General features: G+C 33.9%; 1 protein-coding gene across 7 annotated transcripts in view; it reads right to left on the bottom strand.

The window, feature by feature from the left end:
- LOC105229661 (ubiquitin-conjugating enzyme E2 W) overlaps positions 1-21901 on the bottom strand; it is a 42784-nt gene that overhangs the window by 2645 nt on the left and 18238 nt on the right. For 3 of the 7 annotated variants that reach the window (XM_011210077.4, XM_029551750.2, XM_049454026.1), the window contains exons 2-5: positions 5785-6148; positions 875-966; positions 679-781; positions 303-534 (exon numbers count right to left, since the gene is read on the bottom strand). In XM_011210077.4, the coding sequence (XP_011208379.1) occupies positions 303-534; positions 679-781; positions 875-966; positions 5785-5916 (559 nt within the window). In that variant the 5' untranslated portion in view covers positions 5917-6148. Of the gene's footprint in view, positions 1-302; positions 535-678; positions 782-874; positions 967-5784; positions 6855-7155; positions 7433-21901 lie in introns of those variants that run through there. The other 4 variants (XM_011210079.4, XM_011210080.4, XM_049454027.1 and 1 more) reach the window with 3 other exon arrangements.

Raw genomic sequence — 21901 nt, 5'->3', positions numbered from 1 at the left:
GGATAGTGCTGCCCCCCAGTAGTAGGTAAAACTTAATTTACTCGTTTCAAGGTGTAATGTAAGTTAGAAATACACATTAAGGGATTAAATTACAAAAACAAAGAAACCGCAATCTAAAGTATCCATAGATGTGAATAGGAGACGGTATGGTGAAAAAGAGCTATGTTTTTGAACATCATAGGAGGTGCACAAAAACTTTTTGGGGCTTATATAATGAAGTAGTAGTAGTAACCAAATTCTACAATCGATAATTCCCAATTTTTGAGGTTTTACCTCAATTCCATTATTTTTTTGTAACTCACCATGATACCACCATTTGGTCTTTTTCGGATTCTTATTGCAGGTTTTTACGTATAATGTATTATCTGGTGGACGCTTCTTTTCACGGCAACTACTAAGCATCGATGCTATGCTCAGACAGACAGATTGTACTGATAGCGCTGGCGACCAATCTTCTGTCAATATGGAAAGGCAGATATGTCCATTAGAGTAGACGTGCGGATGCACAGGTATATTGTTGCCAATAAACGTCACCTGCGTTAGATAACAAAGTGCATATGATAACATTGTAATAAATCAGTGTCATAAACATATATACTATATATACATACATATATAATATATATTTGTAAAGACATGAATTTGTAAAAAAAAATATGTGTGGGTGTGCGAGCTCACCTCTGGCGAATCGAAGGGATATTTATTGTTGAATTTGAAGAGTAGCTGAAAGTTTTCGCCCTCATACAGGGTGCCCTCGAAACCGGCAATATTTATTTTCCATCTAAAAGAGAGAAATTTATAAAAATTATAAATATATGTGTATAATGTCAAAAATTCCAACCATATATATGGTAGTATATGTGTGGCAACTTACTCTGATAAGTTTTGTCCTATACTATCGGTATCGACGGTAACACCCGGTGGCGGTTCCTTTATCAGCGACATCAACTCTTTGTGTAATCTTCTCTGTAAATAGAAAAAAAGATATGGGAGTATTGTTAGAAAAAAAGCAGCAACAATGCAGTCACGTTCCACACCATTTATAATTAAAAGTGTAGCAATATTTATGCGACAAAGGCTGCTATAATAAAATTTCGATTGCACCGGTTGAAATAAAATGGCGCTTATTTGCACTGAAATATACGCACTTTCGGCCTTCAGTTAAAAGCCTTAGAATAAAATGGTAAGCGTTTAAGCTTCTGCTGAAAGCTTCTAATACCCTGAACGTCGGTGACATTCATGTGCTTGTATGAAAAACTTTTTTATTTGGCAAGATAACTTCGAGAAATTTGACATGGCTTATTGTCAAAGCTATTGCAGTCATACCCGAAGAAAATGTTTAGATCGGGCCACTAGAGCATATAGCTACCATACAAAGTGATCGTTCAAAATACAGTCATAGTATGGATAAGAAGCGCATTTGACTAGCTATTCTCACGAAATTTGACACGGATTACTATATAAAGCAACTGTATAATCTGCGAAGAAATTGTTCAAATCGGATCACTATAACATATAGCTGTCATACAAACTGACCGATCCAAATAGAGTTTTTGTATGAAAAACTTGTTTATTTGTGAAGATATCCTTACTACATTTGGCAGCAATTATTGTCCTAGAGAGCGCTACAATTTCCGAACGTATTGTTCAGATCGGACCACTATAGCATATAGCTGCCATACAAACTGGCAAATCGTTTTCAGATCCTTGTATGGAACACTTTTTATTTGATGAGATATCTTCCCGAAATTTGGCACAGATTATTATTTACGGCATCCGTATAAATCCTGAACAAATTGTTCAGATCGGGCCACTATAGCATATAGTTGCCATACAGACTGACCGATCAAAATCAAAATAAAGATCTTTTTACACCCTTTTATGTCATAATAAATGCTCCTACGAAGGGTATTACAGTTCGGTACGGCCGAAGTTAACAGCTTTTCTTGTTTTAAATGCCTAAAGCTCAAGAATTAGCGCCGAAAGAAAGCATTTTAATATACGGTTCTTATCACTGGTTTTGATTTCCAGACTTAGGAGGCTTTTCAAACGTAATAAAAAAGTGAAATTATGAAATTTTTAAAATATCTAAAGATTTAATTATAAAATCTGAAGAAACTTTGAAGGTATCCAGTTTGTGAAATGGTGGCAGCTTTTTATACAATATTTATTGGCATAAAAAGAAATATGGAGAATAATGTTGAGACAATTACACAAAGAAATTTATTTACATATAAATATACATAGGTATATGTATGTTTATGTACATATGTATGTATCTACGGTACGTAAATATTACACTCCTTTGACGCAAACACGTCAATAAGCTTTTATAGCGTCTAATTATCGATAAGATAACTTAATTTTTCTGCAATGCTTGAGCAAGTATACACAAACATAGGTGTATTAGCATGTGATATTTGCATTTTGCTCAAATATAATTTATATATATAGACCTATTCATATATAAAAGAAAACATCTTCTTATTTTGACAATTGAATTTGATAAACAATTGTTTATTGTGTGTTTACTTTAGATACATGTATGTATGTACATATGTATACTTTATAACCGTAGTGATGATGAGTACTATTTATTTTAGATATTTGCGAAAAACAAAACACAATTAATGAGCTGTTCTTAGTCAACATTGTTATCGTTGTGGTATTGATAAGATAGCGGAAATAAATTTATTTATATCGATTGACGGTACAAAATTTGCACTTAAAAATGGTGTGGTTAGTGTTAAGTACCGCATACTCGAAAAGCCTATGAAATGACAATGAAATATAGCAAAGTAGCTTAAGTGGGGATTTTTCAGTTAGTATTATTGGGTATATAGTAGGTATGTATATGAAATGTTATAAGGTAATAAGAACTTAAATGCATACATAGTGAAGGAATTTAAGGTGCAAATTTTGCACATGTCCTTTTCTACTCAAGAAGCTGCTGATTTGTCGGTATCGCCGATGTCGGACGACTATAGCTCATAGCTGCCATACAAACTGATCGCTCAAAATCAAATACTTGTATGGAAAACTTTTTTATTTGACAAGATATTCACGAAATTTAGCATACATTTTGATCTTAAGTAATAATATAATCTGCGAAGAAATTGTTCAGATCGGATCACTGTAACATATAGCTGACATACAAACTGACCAATCGTTTTCAGCTCCTTGTATGAAAAAATTTTTTAATTGACAAGATATCCTCACGAAATTTGACATAAATGATTATTCAAGGCAGCGTCACATTATCCGAAGAAATTGTTCAGATCGGACCCCTATAGAGTATAGCTGCCATACAAACCGATATAACAAAAGCAAGATAACTATATTTTATACCCTTAATGCTACAAGAAATGCACCTACGAAGGGTCTTATAGTTTCTGTGTAGCCGAAGTTAACGTACTTTCTTGTTCTTTATTGATTAAAATAAAAAAAATGATTTCTTCTCATCAAGAGTGGCATCTTGTCTAGTTAATTTTGAACATGAGCGGAAGTGATTTTAGAAAACTTATCTATCTAAACAAAAAAGTACCCCAAATGCTATTTTTAAAGATTTGTATCACCAAAATGTACATCTGTTGAGTGAAATAATATTTAGACAATCACACGCTCGTATTTAAATATGTTTGTGTAGCTAGCTTCTTCAGATAAGGATATGTAATCATTATTATTCTGCAAGTAATTTTTTTATGTACGCAAATTAACAAACACGTCACCACTTAAACAAAAAATATATAAATTTCATGACGGGAAAGTATTAAGTTGTTTTAGATCTCGCTATGACATCATTAGTCACACACTACTTAGCCCATACAAGTGCTATAGATGACTTGTGTTTCTGTGGCTACTCCACCGTTTGAAAATGTGTAAAATTCCATGGAAATTCATTATGCATAAAAATGTGTAGTAAATACAAAAAACAAAAAAAGCCACAGCAGAAATTATGAATAAATATTACATTTTATCAGCAGTCATATGTTCGCTGAAAACAGCTGATGGCGTTGCAAATGTCAATTTTAGATATTTTTGTTTTCATTACTGCTGCCAATAAAACATTTTGTAATCATATGGTGAGGAGATTCATTTAGTCTCTTAAAGTAATAAGTTAAAATGAATCGAAAACATATCGTCGAGTATTTTAATTCTAATTCCGTAATTTAATTTTTGTTATAATCCAACATTTTTTTTTTTTTTAACAAGCGAAAATATTTAAGATTTTATGATTTTACGTTGCGTTATGATAAGTTGTGAGTCCCCTAAGTGTTGTCATAGGCAAAGAATTTACTCAATTCCAATTAGAAAACATTAATTAAAATCCAAAAGAGTTACGAAGGCTCTCTCAATCAGTACAGCACTTCTCTAAGTGGAACCAAGTCAGCATGAGGATTTTGATTATAAGCCACGAATCATGGGTAGACGATTATTTAATATAACCCTAAATGTAGGCAATGAATTTTCACCAATTTTAAAAAATAACAAAAATCATTTTAAGGATTTATAACCATTTATGAATTTCAAGGAATCGATTATTGTTTTTCATATGTATAGAATGTATATATATTCATCGAAAATTTGAGGTTGATCCCGAAAATAGTATCCGAGATGTGAACGTATTTTTAAGAATTATGTATTATTAATTAAATTAATATAACCCCTACTTTTATGGGTTTCCAAAAATTTTTTTATTGTCTTATTAAATTCGTCAACACCTCTAGAATATTGTCCTAAATTTTCGAGTTGGTCCGAGTAATAGTTTCGGGGATACAGCGTTGAGAACTTGCGCACTCGAGGCTGGCTAAGCTAAGTGCGCCGTCTTTAAAGGCGTTTTTCTCGAAATTGTGTTTTTGAAGTCGCTTAGCAAGATTTCTCAAGAACACTCAACCGATCTTCATGAAATTTTACACTGATCTTTGAAGCAAAATTCTTAGAGGGTCTTTTGTTTGCGATTACAAATATTTAAAAAAAATGTCGCGAAATTTTTACTAAAAATTTTCCTTTTTGTAAAAATGTCTGCCAAAAATCCAATTTTCAGTTTTTTTTCTTTCGTCCAAGTTAAGGTTTTAACTAAAACACATATTATTTCACTTTAGACGATCTTGTAAAGAGTTATCCTGCCAACGTGGGCATCTTTTTTTCGAGGGATCACCGGATATGGCAATATATGGAATATCGCAATGGCCGAGTTTAAAATATTTTTTTTTCAAAATTTCAGAATTTCTTTGCTAATAGTGTACGCTTGCCACAATAAAAAATTCTAATAAAATATTTAATTTTTTACATGAGAAAATATTGTTGAAAAAATATATATATATTTTTACTGATTTTGGTTTTAACATAATTTTAGGCGGAAAAATCTTCCCCAACTCCAGACACATTTCTTCAGAGGCTCTACTGGAGATTATTTACGGGGAGTTTCTCAAAATGAATCACCGATTATGAAAGTGAGTCCATAAAAGTTAATTTTTTAATAAATAAAATTTTCTACAAAAACAAAAAAAAATCACAAAATCGTGTATTTTTCTGATGTGCAAATGGATATAGCGCCTTAATGTACAATTACATACATATTTGATGATAAACAATAAAAATTCTTTCAATAAAATTACTGCTTAATTAGTTTACTTTTTCAGCAGCCCTCATTTAGATCAACATTTTGGCTGCATTAAGATTGTTTGATTAATTTGATTATTTTGTATCACTTTTTTTTCCTTTTAAAAATAATTTTTTTTCCTTTGCTCTAATATAAAACCTTAAACTGCTGTCAATACTTGCCTCCCATCGCGTGTTGTCCAAGACCAGCGGTTTGCCGCATTTCGTGCGCGGCTCTTTGGTCACCTGCGGTTCACAAGTGATGATTTCCGATTTTGGCAACTTGTCTTTCTTGCTCTTGAATATTTTCAACATTTTGTCGGCGTGCAATTTTATAACACTTTTGTCACTGTGTTGCTGTTATTGTTGTTTTTATGTACTATTTTCGTAACAACAAATTGCAGTACGAAATTTATTTATATTTGTTTTTGTTTTGTTTATTTGTCCTACCAAAATCTGGTAGATATGGCAGCGCAGACCGCGTGCACGGCGCTAGTAATAAAGTCTTACTGTTTTTATGTAATTTTGCGGCGCTGATGTAATATTTCTAGATTGCGAAAACAAAATGTATTTATTTAATTTGAGTTTGTAATTCAATTAACGGTTAATTAAGTCGCAAACACTGAGGCACTCGACTATTTCTGCCGCCGACTTTGACCAACGCGCTGTGACTGAATGATGCAGGCGAACAAGTTTGTATTAGATAATATGCATGTTGTTGTAATTTTACGTTTTTTTTTTTGCTTTTGTAAAACACTTTAGTCAATGCATTTGCAATTCAGCGGCATTTGCGCGACAAATTGGTTTAGACGCTGCAACAAGCACCACCGCACACACACACACGCACGTGGGCACTGAGAAATGCCACAATTATTGCACAAATCTTGTCGGCGAATTGCAATTAATTTTGCCACCCCTGCATGTGGCCCACACTTCACCCGACGGCGACACACAACGCTGCTTTCGGTTTGGCGTACTTTTTAATAGATTTATAAATATGTTTTGTTGTTATTGTTTTTTAATTAATTTTTTAAGTGAGTCGTGTGTCTGCTGCTGACTTGCGTCGCGAAAACTTTCTCAACTAACCGAAAAAATAATTACTCCTTTCGAAACCACATTTGTTCAAATAAAAAAAAATAATATTTTTTTCTATATTTCAACTTTTTGTTTTAAAAACTTTGTTGTTGCTTTGCAAAATACTCCGCACGAGCGCTGCGAGCACTTGCACGTACCAAACACGAATATTCGCTGGCGACTCAAGGAAATCGCTAACAACAGCACCAGCGGTACGAAAACGAGCGCGCAAGCAGAAAAGAAAAACAAATCGGAAAATAAATGAGTAAAAAAGCGAAATAAAACGTAATGAAAAAGCAATGCTATCAGCGCCAGCCATAGCAATATAAACACACGCTGGTTTAGTGTGGCTCAATATTTTGCTTCGATTGCAATTCACCTTCCTGTGTGTGTGCGCAAGTGTGTGTGTGTGTGTGTGACTATGATTTTTTTATTGTGCGCTCGCTTTCGTGTGTTTATTATTGTTATTTTTTTAAATACCTTATCAGTACCCCCTTCTTCTGCTTTACTTATTTTCATCATCTTACTTTGGATCGCACAAAAAATTGCCTGAATATATGTACATATGTATGTCAATTTCACTGCAAATGAGATTGAAAGCGCTGATAGCGGTTGATATTAAAGCTTAAGATTCGAATAGGCTTCTGCAGCCTTTCTGGCTGTCTCAACTACTGTGGTGTGGTGTGAGTTACTTTTTATCTACGTTCCAGTCGTCATTTTTCGATTGATTGATCCGCCTTTTTGGCGTTGCCAATTTATGATCTATGAGTTTGTGTGCGAGAAGTGACTCAATTAATTTTGCTTCAATTCTATTATTCAAAGCTTATAATATTGACAAAAGTTGCCTGTTTGCACTTACAATATTACAACTTGTTTTTTGGACACTGCGAAGTCATTACGGTTCTCTGTAGAAGACAGTCGGAATTGTAATCACTCTACTCTCAATTCCTTGGATAAAATGGAACTTCATGTGTTAACAAAACGTTGGTTTCCGTAGAAAAAAAAATACTGTCCTCACCAAGTTTCGATTGATCAACATTCTTTGGACTCCGCAATAGAGAAATCAACCATTGAAAAGTGGTTTGCTAAGTGTGAACGGGGCGAAATGAGCGCCAAGACGAATCAATGCAATAAACGGCGGGAGGAAGGAGTACAGGCTTGATCTTAATATTGCAGTCGATGACGTTTAAATTTCGACTGTCAATAACCTCAAGATTTTAAGTGTGACACTCGACAGCCTAGGCTCCTTCACTTCTCCGCATTTACTGCTAAAATACAGAACCGCAGAAAATCCTCAAGTCGCTAGTCGACAGCACATGGGGAACACGTTGTTGGCAAGAGGTCGGTCTTTCCTCAACTGACCGCCATACACAGTAGAGTCACAAACACCTTCACCGACTCGCTATAAATTATGTACTTGGAGTCAAACTACTATGCATTGCAGACGACGAGCTCGAGTTGTCGTGACTGTTGATTGACTTTTGCGCAGCTTCGTTCTGGATAGTGTAACTCAAACTCAAAACGAGTCCACGCATGACTCTAACCACCTCTTTGCATGCACAGCTAACCCTACACATCTAACACCCCTCTGCCTATGGTTCGACTCCATCGAAACAACACGTTTCCTGGACCTACAGTTGGATGACCTCGATGACAACTTATCTGAATCTTACCACCCTAATGTGGACTAGATAACCGTTACAATGACAACCACAGTACCCGGGATGATGAAAGCAGTGGAAAAGTCATGAAAATAATTTTGGTTGACCGTAAAGTGAAGTTGTTCGAGATAACAGACACCATAAAGATATCAACTGAACGCGTACACCAAAACATTCACGAATATTTGGGGTATGAGAAAGTTCTGCACAGAATCGGCGCCGCGCGGGCTCATTTTTGACCAAAAACAACGTCGAGTTGGTTACTCGGAGCAGTGTTTGGAGATATTCAAACGTAATAAGCCAGAGTTTGTGTATCGATATGTGACAATGGATGAAACATTGGCTTCATCATTTCACTCCAAAGTACAATCGACAGACATTCGAGTGGACAGCCCACGATGAACCCGCTCGAAAGCGTGGAAAAACGCAACAGTTAGCTGGTAAGCTTTTTGCCATAATTTCGCTTTTCTGTGGCAGCCAATTTAAAATCGAATAACAGTTAATAAATCAACTGCAATAACATTTATATCTTAAACAAACAAGCAGAAAGGAATTTATATTTAAAGACATTCCACACTAAAATATGTACATATATGCACATTCGTACACTCCACATGGCCGCATGCCCCTGAACCTGGTTATTTGCATACATAACTTCATACATATATACTGCTATACGCATAATTTTGTTTTTTCTTTTTGTTGCTGTTATTGTCGGACAATTAAGACTACTTGACAACTTCTGCAACGACAATCGAAAATATTTTTTTTAATACATATATGTATGAAATCGGTGCCGCAGATCAGTTGGTCAAGGCTGAGTTAGGCGGATAACCTTAAATGAATCATATACTTGTATGTATTTAAATAAGCAATTATTAAGTAAAAGCTGATTGGATTTAACAACTGTTATAGTGTATAGGGATGTACAAGTGGAAAATGCTTGGCTACATTCGAGAAGCGTCGAAAAAGTCAAATTGTGCGGCATAAACTAAATTAAGCTGCTCGTTTATTTTTTCGGCTTTATATGCAGTTAATAAACTTGTTGGGAGTGCTAGTCAGTATTTGAATAGAAAATTGAAGCAGACCAACGATAAGTGGAAGGAATCAGCTCGATACAAAATTCGTTTAAAAATTTTTGCTTCTGTTGAACACGTTCATTTCTGTTATTAACTCCTAAGTTCATTGAAAGTTATTGCCTTCCAGAAACCGACCTGCGAAACATTTTGAACTCCTTGCTCCAAAAATAAAATTATTTGAACGCAATCACGCGCTTTAGTTTTCGACAATCTTATCGACTTTATGGCAAGTTATTGCCCACAATTTTATCGAACACACACGCTAACAACATTCTTATCAAAATGAAATGCGCAACGCGGCTGATAAGATACGGTCGGTGTACTTAGCAAGGCAATATTGTAAGCCAACTTGTTTACCAGCTACAATATCGATAAGGAAATATATAATAATCATAATTTTTGTAAGAAATTGTTTGCGAAAAGGCAACGAAATATATTTATGCAGAAATAATTGCTTTGAATGATTGGAAATGAAAGAAATGAAAAAAATTAAAATTCAAATAAATAAATAAAATTCAATTAAAACCGTTTGCTGCTGTTTATCATCAACTTATCGGCTAAGTGCGCTTCTGAGAAATTACAAAGGCCGTGTGAGACAGAAAGTCTATCCCCGCTGATTGAGTGGGTGTAAATGAAGGTGGCAATGAATTAATGTGAGCGCCGAGGAGTCAAAGCTCAATTGTAATAAGATCATCAAGGCAGTTTAACGAGAAGAAGCGAGCGAAAATTTATTGCAAATTATTTCGATATTTGTACAACAAATACAAAGCATAGCGAAGGAAAATAAAAATTAATAAGCAATTAGTTGATTGAAGTCGCGAGAGCAGCCGGTAGCAAAGTCCAAAATAATAGACATACACACATACATGTTAGATAAACAAAAATTTAGATGAATGTGGCAGAAATAAATTGTATATAAAATATAATATACATATCGTCACCTGAAATGCAAAATAACGTATCATCAAAAAATTCGAAATTGAGTGTCTTATTGATTACGCTTCACTACTTCAAATTACATACATAATATTACATATGTTCAACATTTTCAGGTTCTGCGGTCAGATATAAACCAGTTTTAACCAATATTAAAATTCTGTTTCACTCATGTTCCATTTTATTTCGTGTTTCATTCATGCCACTGTAAATTTCCGAAAATGTTGTTACGTTATTTTGCATTTCAGGTGACGATATACAGATATGCATACACATACTACATGTAGGCATTGCGGTTGTTGACATATGCATATATATACAATACATATGGAAATAAGTAATATATTAGATGTGCTACAATAATTGACCTGATGATTTTTTGCCATTGGAAACAGCATGCTGTATTTTTTTGAACAGAGTTGCCATCTACCGCTTTAATTCGAATTAATAAATCAAATTATGTACTTTGAATAATAATTTTTCAAATAGCTTGAATTATGCAAAAAAATATCGATATTTATTTTGGAAAATGTTGCCACTTATTTTCAAATATTATTTTTTTTAAAAAAAAATTATGAATTTTCAATACCGAGTTTCCAATTAGCTTGAAATAATAATAATAAATATAGTCTATTTACTTTTCAATTTATTTTGGAAAATGTTACCACTTATTTCGAATATTATTGTTTGTTAACAAAATTATGTATTCTTATAAGGATTTGACATTTAGCTTGACAAATGCTAAAAAAATCGATGTTTTTTATAAATTATTTCGGTAAACGTTGCCACCTATTTTCAAATATGATTATTATTAATTAGCTTTAAATATGCTAAAAAAAATTTAAATTCTCTAACAAATTTTTGAGAAAATGTTGCCACTTATTTTCAAATACTATTGTTTTAAAAAGAATATGAATTTTCAATAACGAGTTGCTGATTAGCTTGAAATGTGCTAAATAATCTATATATTTTTTAATTTATTTCGGAAAATGTTGCCACCTATTTTCAAATATGATTATTATTATTTAAAAAAATTATGCATTTTCAGTAATAAATTGTCAATTAGCTTGAAATATGCTATTTTTTTTAAATTATTTTAGAAAATGTTGCCACTTATTTTCAAAGAGAAATGTAACCGTGTCAAAAAATTTCCAGTATTTAGTCATATGCTTAATATATGTATGTATATAAGGTATTTTTAGTAATATGTATTACAAAATTAATATTGAGTAGGGTTGCCATCTGATTTTGCTCTTGAATATTTATTAGTTATTTATTTGTTAAAAGTTTGAAAGATTTATAAAAACAAAACGTGATTGGAAATTAGATATTCTTAAATGTTTCTTTTATAAATATTTCGGGGTTCCCCTGGTTACCGTCAAGACCCGGGCTATAAAAATATTAATTATTCTAAACCTTTTAAATTCTTCCGATAATGTAACATGGCATAAGTATACACCATTAATTTCATACCTAATTAGAGAATTATTTGGAAGTTTTGTAGGTTAAATATATCAAGCAAGATTTTACCGTCAACCGATTTTAGTCAAAAAATGTTGTTTGAGACTCGAAAAGCATATAGACGAGTCTAATTGTTGCATGTCAGTTGTAAATAGAACTAATTTGAAACTGTAAAAGACGGTATTTGCAACATCTCAAATCATCTCAGCGGTGAACTCCCGATTAATTAATGTCTAATTCTAATTCATAATCATTGCATCAAACTATATGACAAAATAACTGTATTGCATTCTTATTGCGCAAACATGAAATGTGCATAACTGACCTAATAGACCCACTCATTCATATTATAATATATAGACTATGCTGACATAAATTGAACAATCGCGAAAAGCTTGCAATAAGCAACAGCAACAAAGGAAATATCTATTAACATAGCGATCCGCACATGCCACAACAGCCTCAGCGCTCTTCTTTACATAAGGAAATTTACAAACTTACAGCGGCAATCATTAGCAAACAATAAATGGTGATCGAGTGTGAAGCGGTTAGTTGGCTGTCAATTGTCAGAATCACTTTCAATTGCATTCTTCAATTGGTTAAAGAAACGATTGTGCATCGATCAGCACCGGCGCGCATGCACACCGAGCACCGGTATGCGCTGGGCAAAGGCAGCTGAAGCGCATAGCTGAAAAGAGGCTAACAGCCAACGGCACTTGGAATTTGAAAGAAACGTGGTCGGGGGTTAAAAGTTACGATGTCAAGCAAAATGCAATTAGGAGGCAGCAAATGAGTGGATTTTGTGGCGGTAGAAGATTTGTGCAAACATATGTTCTTACATTCGCACAGTAACGGGTTTTTAAAAATTAAGATTGCCACTTCGCTCGTTTTCATTTCAAAATTACCTACCATAATGCTTTGTAAGCTGTATTTAAGACTGATTTTTATAAATAGTGAGTTTCAATGACAGTCTGAGCTTTAGCAGATAAGCAGATGTTTATCAGTGTAAGACTGTGTAAGAAACCCAGACATGCATTGCCCTTGACTAAGTAACTACATACATACACATACGCCATATGTAAGGCGCACCCATTTGGCGGCGAAGTGCCGCAAGAACCGGATACAATAACGTCATTAATGACAAGCCTTCTTACTTTTGTACGAACAGATCACTTTTGCGTGATATAAAAAAATAAATAAATTATTGATCATTCACGCCATCAATAGCTCAATAACCATTTGCGCACGTGTATATCAAATGATGCGTCATAAAAGATTGTTTCTTTTCTTTTACAGAGTCGATTCGGCGCCGTTCGCAGCACTACGGTCTGACGTATGGAACGATTTGGCTCATTTTACGATCTTAAATTGAAAGCGTACAAAATACAGCTTGGACAAGAACTGAAGCTGCTCGAACTTCGCAAGCGACATCGCTTCGTTCTATGGGTTCTTGAGAAGTTTCAAGAAGATCCGACGTTTCGAGCCAAGTTTTGCTCAGGTCCATTTCAGGCTCAATAGGTTTGTAAGTAAGCAGAATTGGTGTATTTGGGACGAAGAGCAACCTTAAGAGATCCAAAAGCTGCTATTTAATAAAAACGGTTTGGATCGATTTGTGGGCCGGTAGAATCATTGATCCATATTTCTTCAAAATTGATGCCGATGAAAATGTGGCCGCCAATCGCGAATCGTAACTTCGACAGCCAAGTTAATAGAACTATAAATAGGCCTGAATGACAGCACCATTAGAACGCATCTTCAGTATAATTTTCATATACCAACGCATAAGTGTGAACTTTCGCACCCATCGCCGCCTATCACAAGTTGATATTATCGATATTGCGCAGCATATAATACTAAATAACAAATAAGGCAGGTTCTTTTATAAATATTAGTGAGCCAGCGCATTCATTAAAACAAAGAAACGATGCGCTTGTCTCCAGACACACGTGCACTTTTGTCTGACAGTAGCTTTGTGCTTTCTAAAAATCGTAATTTAATCATTCTGTCGGCTGTCAAGCAAAAAAGTTGTGTCACACAAGCTTGCTTTATTTCTACAAAACCTTTTTTTTTTGTAAATAAAACAAAGCAAAATGCATTTACGCAGTGTCTAACAGTGCGATTAGCACACACCCTAAATTGAACTTTGGAAAGTTATAAAATGCGTTTTTAAGGCTCACGCTTTGTTTGTGCGTAAATTATGGGCAAATTAAGTAATTTAGTGCGGTCTTCGGTGTCAGTGTTATGACGCCTTCGTGGACAGATTTGTCGCTGTCGATAAAAATAACACTTTTGCGATAATTTTGTACTGAGAGTGATATTTATAACCGCAAAAGGAAAGAAACTTAACTGTTTTTGTGTGAAAAAAGGCAGCGAAGACATTAATTATTTTGCAATTTCTTTAAATGACAATCACATGACTGCAAAAAGCAATTAATGCAAGATGAATTGCGTCACAAAATGACTTCGGAATAGAAGAGAGTAAGTTAGCGCGATTTTGCAAAAGATGTACTGTATCTGAAGACGAAGGAGTCAGAAAATAAGATACGATAAACAATTCATAAATGGTATAAAAATTAATAAGACAGGCTGAAAAATATGTTTTTAAGTTTTTTCCGAATAGGGAACCTAATTACGACTTATTTCATTTGCCTTACCGTCCATATTATATATTTATTAAATAACCGATATTTAATGGATGATCGAAGGTACTTTTTCAAGGGTTGTTGAAAAGTTCCAAAAAGATCAGACGTTTGACTGTTTTTGGGATGAAGAGCAACCTGAAGAGATTCAAGTGCTGCCATTTCATCCATAAAATGGATTCCTGTTGGAATCATCGGTCCATATTTCTTCGAAAATGCTGTCGGTGAGAACGTTACCGGCAATAGCGATCGTTATCACGTCATGATAACCGACTATTTGATGCCTGAAATTGCAGCTCGTGATCACGGCGATATTTGGTTTCAACAAGACAGCGCCACTTCTGCGATATGTGTATCAATCAATGGATTTATTGGGAGAAAACTTCGGTGAGCAGATAATTTCACGTTTTAGGCCGGTCTATTGGCCACCAAGATCGTGTGATATAACCGTTAAAGTTATTCCTGTGAGGATATGGAAAGTCTAAAGTCTATGCGAACAATCGCGCTTCGATTCAAGCCTAGTAGCCAAACATCACACGAGTCATTCACCAGTTATCACTCGAAATGATCGGACGAGTCAACGAAAATTGAACTCAATGGATGGATCATCTGAGACGTAGCCACGGACAACATTTGAAAGAGATCATCTTCAAAAAATAAATGCCAAATAATGCTCCTTCGAATGATAATAAACATTCGTCATTAAATTTGAAGTTTCTGTGTTTTTTTTTATAAGAAAGTAGGAAAAGTAGGAAATCTCGAAATGGATCAGCATTTGCATACCGTATATCACTCTATATCTCGATTAATTTTAGGTAATACAATCTACTGTTGGATGAACAAAACTATTATATTCTGTAGCAACATGTTGCAAGAGTATACAAGTTGTTAAGTAAATGTTAATGTTTATTTTTTTTAATTTAGAAATTTTAATGAAAATAATTATAAATTTAATCGAAGATGTGTTTGTTTACATTAACAAAAGATTTCAACAGCAAATGCTTATGAACATTAGTATCTAATTTATGATAAAAGTAGGCCTGAATATCGATCTGTTTCAATAGCAGCCATAAAAGTAGCAATTTCTTTTCCCTCACACGATTTCAGCACTAAAAACCGTCTAATACTAAATAAAACAAGCAAAATTGCAAAATAAAGTGTTGATATGCTCATTTTGTTTACAAATATCTAATGTGAAATTATTAAGAAATGCTAGACATGGAATTTCTAAATTATTGAGCAGTTTAATAGGCGCTGCAGTTCATTTACAGCGAACATTTGCTTAAAATTGCTGCTTTTCTTTAGCTATACAAATCGGCAACTGGAAAAGCGCTACTTCAGAGTAAATACATGGTAATTTATTACAAAAACAAGCACAAATAAACGAAAACATTAAAAAATGCGTGTAAACAGCAGACGCTGGCGATGTTTATCGAAATGTTTCAACACCGCAGGCCGCTGAGCGCGTTCATTGCACGCAGTCACACATATATCCACACACACACATGCATATGTATTGTATGCAGATCGCTTATTGCGGCTTGTTGCCCTCTCAGCAGCACTGGAAATGCTAAGTGCGGCCAATGAAAGTTCAACCGTAACAATTCACGCAAATTCCAAACAAATCGCACAAAGTCGACAGCCGACAGCCGATAAATATAGAAATGTTAATACAACGACTAAACAAGTACGCATCAATTATCCGCATACACACACACACATACATGCACGGCGGCAGCTAAAAAACAAGCACTGAAAATATGTTAATAGGTGAGAAACGCCGGCAGCCGCGCTGACTCCGAAAACGCACACCGGGGCGTATGATTCACCGAATTATGGCGAAAAAGCTTGACGTCAAGTTGACGGATTGAATGAAAGCGAATATGCTTGCATAAAAAATGCAAACATTTTCAAAATATTGTATATGTGTGTTTATATTGTATATGTGTGTTTATATTGTATATGTGTGTTTGTTTGTATGTTTCTGTTTTAACGTTTTCTCCATATAAATACGTTCTACTCATTGTTGTCTGTTAATTGCGTTAATTGCATTGCACAAATTTACCGTTATTAATATTTATTGCATTTGCTTAAATGGAAAGTGAGTGCAAGTGCCTCGCAATTAGCAATTTCACAATATGACAATTTTAATAGCTTGTAAACAGCTAGCTGCTTATTATAAAAAAATATTATGGTAATCTAATTATTATATAAAACAATTGCCTAAAAAGCATACATACATATGTATGTATATGACATTCACATTATAACAGGTCGATTTACAGGGAGCCAAAAAACAAAAAAATCGCGTAGGCGTTCATTCTGAACAAATTTGTCCAAAAGCAGCGATTTTTAATGCGAATTTTTTTGGGATTATAAAACTTTTTTCTGTTTTGGAGATAATGAATGATAATGAAATTTAATATGTACGTGCTTTTTGATTTTCAAATGATGATTTGTCGGAATCGACAAGATCGGAAATCTATATACACATATCATATACTATATCGCCCATATAACCCATAACGCAGATTTATTAAACTTCACCTTAAAAATGGCTGGCTCGAAACCGATTTTAAACCCATAGTCGCTTAGGCAAAGTTATTCAGACTGATCCGTAGAACATTTCCCGCATACGTGATTTTATAGTAAAAAAAAATCGACCCGCTCTAATGAACATAGGACATATTGTCACCTAAAATACTAAATGCTACTATGAAATAATAGTTAAATGAACCGCTTTTAAAAAAAGCAGATATTTTAACGTAAAAATTTTCGATTGAAATTGAGGGCTTTTTACTACTAAGTCAAAATAAGAAAAAAATACTTATTTTTAACCAAGAAAATTAAGTTTGTTAGTTTACTTCAAATTTCGAAAAATATTTTTTTTCTGAAAAATTAAAAAAAAAAAAATAAAAAAAATCATAAAGCAAAAATATTAAAAAAAATCTGAAAAACTAAAAAATCATACAGAAAAAAATTTCTGAAAAATTAAAAAAAAATAAAGAAAAAAATTAAATAAAAAAATTATTAAAAATTAAAAAAAATGAAAAAAAAAAATAATTAAAAATTTAATAATTGTTTTTAATTTTTTTTTACATAAATTTTTGAATTATGTGAAAACGATGTTAAAATAAAAGCTGTCGATCTTTTCATTACCTGCAACTTTTGCCATTAAACTCATACTTTTGCCGAAAATCGAAAAAACCTCTTTTTAATTCTTAAAAATTCAACCAGACACCTTCCTTTTCTTTTTTCTTTTAACTATATTATTTTATATCCCCATTTCAATGGGTTTGAACCAACAATTCTTTTCTCTTTTTCCATTTAAAACCAATATTGCACCCTACTTAATATCCGATATAACCAATTTATAACCGAAATTAAAATTTTGTTTCAAACAACGCGTTTTCCTTATTCCGTCTAGTGGCGAAAAGTGATGTTACGCTATTTTACATATTAGAAGACAATATATAATAAGCAAAGTACAATAAGGGTATTCACACCGCACATCTTAATCTGGTAATTCGTCAGTTGATACTTCGATAAAACACTCAACAGTGAACATACTTTTTGCTCTATCTCAGTAAAGTAGAAAATTTTATTAAATATTTAAAAAAAATTGTTGTAAATTAGGTTCTAGGAAGCAGAAAATGTATTTATTCGCAAAAAATCGCAAGAACTTTTTAGGCAACGACGCTAAACAAACAGCTGATTTGATGTTGCCAAGTAACGAAAAAATCATTAAGCTTGCCAGACTACTGGGTATAACGCTAATATATTGATTTAATAAATAAAATAAAGAAAAATGCACCTAAAAAGTACCGAATAACGACAAACAAATTAACAAAGCTGCTATTAATACCCGTAATAAAATATAAAAACAATGAAATCCTCTAAAGTCTCTTAGTCACTATGAGTTTTTCCAATTGTAAACTAATTTCGCTAACATATTTCTACTCAGACAAGTTGCCGTGTCGATAAAAGCGATATCTGCTCGGTTTAATGAAAGTTTATGACCACTCCTATACAATTTGATAACTGCACTCATGATACTCATAAAAGTGTGCAAAAACAATGGTAACTATATGGAGATAGTGACTGAATTAATATAGCTGCAATTCACACAAACATCTCTGGGTAAATAATGAGCAAACAAGAATACGAGTCAATAACATTTTTATTGCAGCTTATAAACTTTTAAAGTAGCTTAATAAAACCGCAGGTAATTGATAGGTTTGCTTTTATTAATCGGTACAGCGTTAAAGCGCTTTTTGAAAATGAGCAAAAAACGTAACTGAATGTGCTATAAGTTAAAATTTTAATTAAGAATCAATTACTGACATTTCTAAGAATTATTCCGTGAATCCAAGTAAACTATGGGGTATATTTACTATACACGTGTGCTTTGAGAAGAGATTATTACAATGTTACAAAATTCCGAACCTGCGTTAGATGTGCGTCTTATTCAGTAGGTGAGGTTAAGTTAGGTTAGGTTAGCTGATCTAGAGAGATCGCACATGGACTACTTGTGAAGCCATAGAAAAGAAGATACTGTGTTCGATCTTACAATTAGCATATACATATAATCATTCCCGCCAGTTCGGTGAGTTGTCTGAAGATAAGCGTTCTTCCAAACGCGGGACAGTCAAGAAGTAAGTGTTGAGTTTCCATCTTCCACCTCGTTTTCTTCCATACAGCTTTTGCAGATGGCGTCTAGTAAGATTTCCAGCCTTATAGCATGGACGCTAATAGAGCTATGGCTTGTTAAAACCCCTACAACTAGGGAGAGGCTAGCTTTACTGCACTTGAGTGGCACCTATGTAAGTCGTATCCTTACAGTACAATCAAATATATACGACCCTGGGATGACGATTGATACTTGAATATTCGGCTGGAAGCCCTAACAACCGGAGATAAGCACTGAGCGCTGAGCAAACACTTTTGAAAAGAGTTAAATGAAAAGAGTTGGCTTTAACCGATTATAAACAAGTGAGACTATTTGTAAGTGATAGCTTATAAATATTGTGGCAACACGATAGAAAAATTCGCAATGCAAATGAACCTAAGAGGCTTAATTTAATAATAGAAGCTATTTATTATACATTAAGCAGTGGCCAGCTAATTTACTTCAAAAAATTAAAAAAAAAACTACTAAAACACTCACGTTTAAAGCAATTATACACATGTATGTATGTATATGTATCAGATTTCCAATATGTGACAGGGAATAGCGGCGATCAAGGTGAATGTCAATGTGCTTTGGCTACCACATGGCAATAATCCAATTAGCAACACATATGGGCGACAACAACAAAAGAAAATCCGCATAAAGCGAATAAAAGCATTACACGGTCTAACGGTAAACGCAACAGAAAAGCAATAGCTTAAGTGGGCAGTCGAAGAAATTGCCAGCAATTTGAAAAAAAGATTGATGCAAACAACAATTACCGTGAACTCATTAAAGGCCACACCAACGATAGCGTTGCATGCATTTTGTATATATGTATGTATATAACGGGTGATCCAATTAGAGGTACGACCTGGGGCATTCTACACTACATTTTAAATTGAAAGCGTACAAAACAACCACTCGTGTATGAACTGAAACAGCTCGACCTTCCCAGCGACATCGCTTCGCTCTATCGGTTCTTGAAAAGTTCCATGAAGATCCGACGTTTTCGAGCCAAATTTCGTTCAGCCTCATGTTCATTTCTAGCTCAATAGGTATGTAAACCAGCAAAATTTTCGCAATTGGGACGAAGAAGAACCTGAAGGTATTCCAAAGGTGACATTTCATCTAGGAAAATGAACAGTTTGGTGTGGTTTGTGGACCGGTGGAATCATCGGAAGAATGTTCTTTCGAATCATAATAAACAATCCCCATTAAATTTGAAGTTTCTGTGTTTTTTCTTTAAAAAACTAAGGAGCCTCGAAATGCATCACCCTTTAGATCTATAAAAATATATCTGCATATGTTAGTACTTATATAAGTGCAATTTGCAGCGAAAGTTCTGCGCACTGTTGCCGCTACCTTAAACTTGAGCGAGAACAAAGATGCATACTGAGAAGAAGAAGAGGAAGAACAACAGCAAAAGAGCGTAAAAATGTGGCAGACGAAAAATGCAATCGATTTTATGTACATACGTTCGCCGAAGCATGACGTTGACGTATGAAAAACGCTCATTGTTAATTATAAGCGCCTTACCACAGTGACGTTTTCTAACAAATGTAAATACATATGTATATATACATGTAAATATAAATATCTGTCAGCAATAAGTATGTACAACAGCTGGCCGTGACACTAGCGCTACTGTGCAATAATCGTGGCAAAGTCGATGCTGACGGATTGGCTGTCAGCGTGTACGTCATCGGTGCATGAATGCAGTTCCTGTGTTCTTGAAAATCTACACGGCTGGGTATGTTTGTATTCGAAATGCAATTGTGAGTGGCATATACATATATTTGCATACATATTATATCTGTGGTGTAGGTTTTTGATTGGTTTTGTTTTACGTTGTTGTTGCTGTTATTAATTTTTACGATTTTTTATTATTGCTTTTTAATATCTTCATTGTTGATATTGTTTTATATCGCTGTTGTTGTTGTTTCATATTATTATTGTTCTTGTTTTGTGCATAAAGCCACGTTCAGGTCATGTTCCGAGCAGCTGACTGGATTGGACTTAGTCCAAACGAATGGATGGACGTGCAGTTGTTGGTTTTGAAGTCGTGACACAGAAACGTTGACTCAAAAAATATAAAAGCATGTTTTTCAGTTTCAAATTAAAATTGATTTGTCATTAAATTTACTGTTTTGGTCATTAAAAAAAAGAGTCAAATTCATTTTTGGCTTTTTATTTTGACAAAAATAAATAGGACTGGAAAATTATATTATTATAATACCCTTGACAGATACAAAAAATGCTTTAAATGAACTCCAATCGTTCAGTTTGTATGGCAATTTTATGCTATAGTGTCCCGATAACAGCGTTTCCTACAAATGAGCACCTTCTTGGGACGATATCTAAAAAACTGAAGCTCTAAATCGACTCAGCTTGTCGCGCTGATAATTTAGATATAAATTTTATAGGTTCTATAGGTAGCTAGAGTGTTCCGATCTGAACATTTTTGTCGGAGATTTTGGCGTTGTCATTTTATGCCAAATTTCGTGATGATAATCTCTCAAATAAACAAGTTTTCCATTTAAGGACTTGACTTTGATGGATCAGTTCGTACGACAGCTTTATGCTATAGGATTTGTCAAAATTTCACATCGATATCTCAAAAACTGAGGGACTAGTTCGTGAATATGAAGGCATAATTTCATAATTTTTACATATTTTTTTGTATAGGGTCTCCGACGTTTCCTAAGGTGTTACAAACCCTGTTCAAGGTATAAAAATTATAGTAGAATAAATTGAACAAGTAAGGAAGGGCTAAGTTCG

The sequence above is a fragment of the Bactrocera dorsalis genome, chromosome 3 (assembly GCF_023373825.1).
Source record: "Bactrocera dorsalis isolate Fly_Bdor chromosome 3, ASM2337382v1, whole genome shotgun sequence".
Classification (NCBI taxonomy): Eukaryota; Metazoa; Arthropoda; class Insecta; order Diptera; family Tephritidae; genus Bactrocera; species Bactrocera dorsalis.
This window is presented reverse-complemented; position numbering and strand designations above follow the sequence as displayed.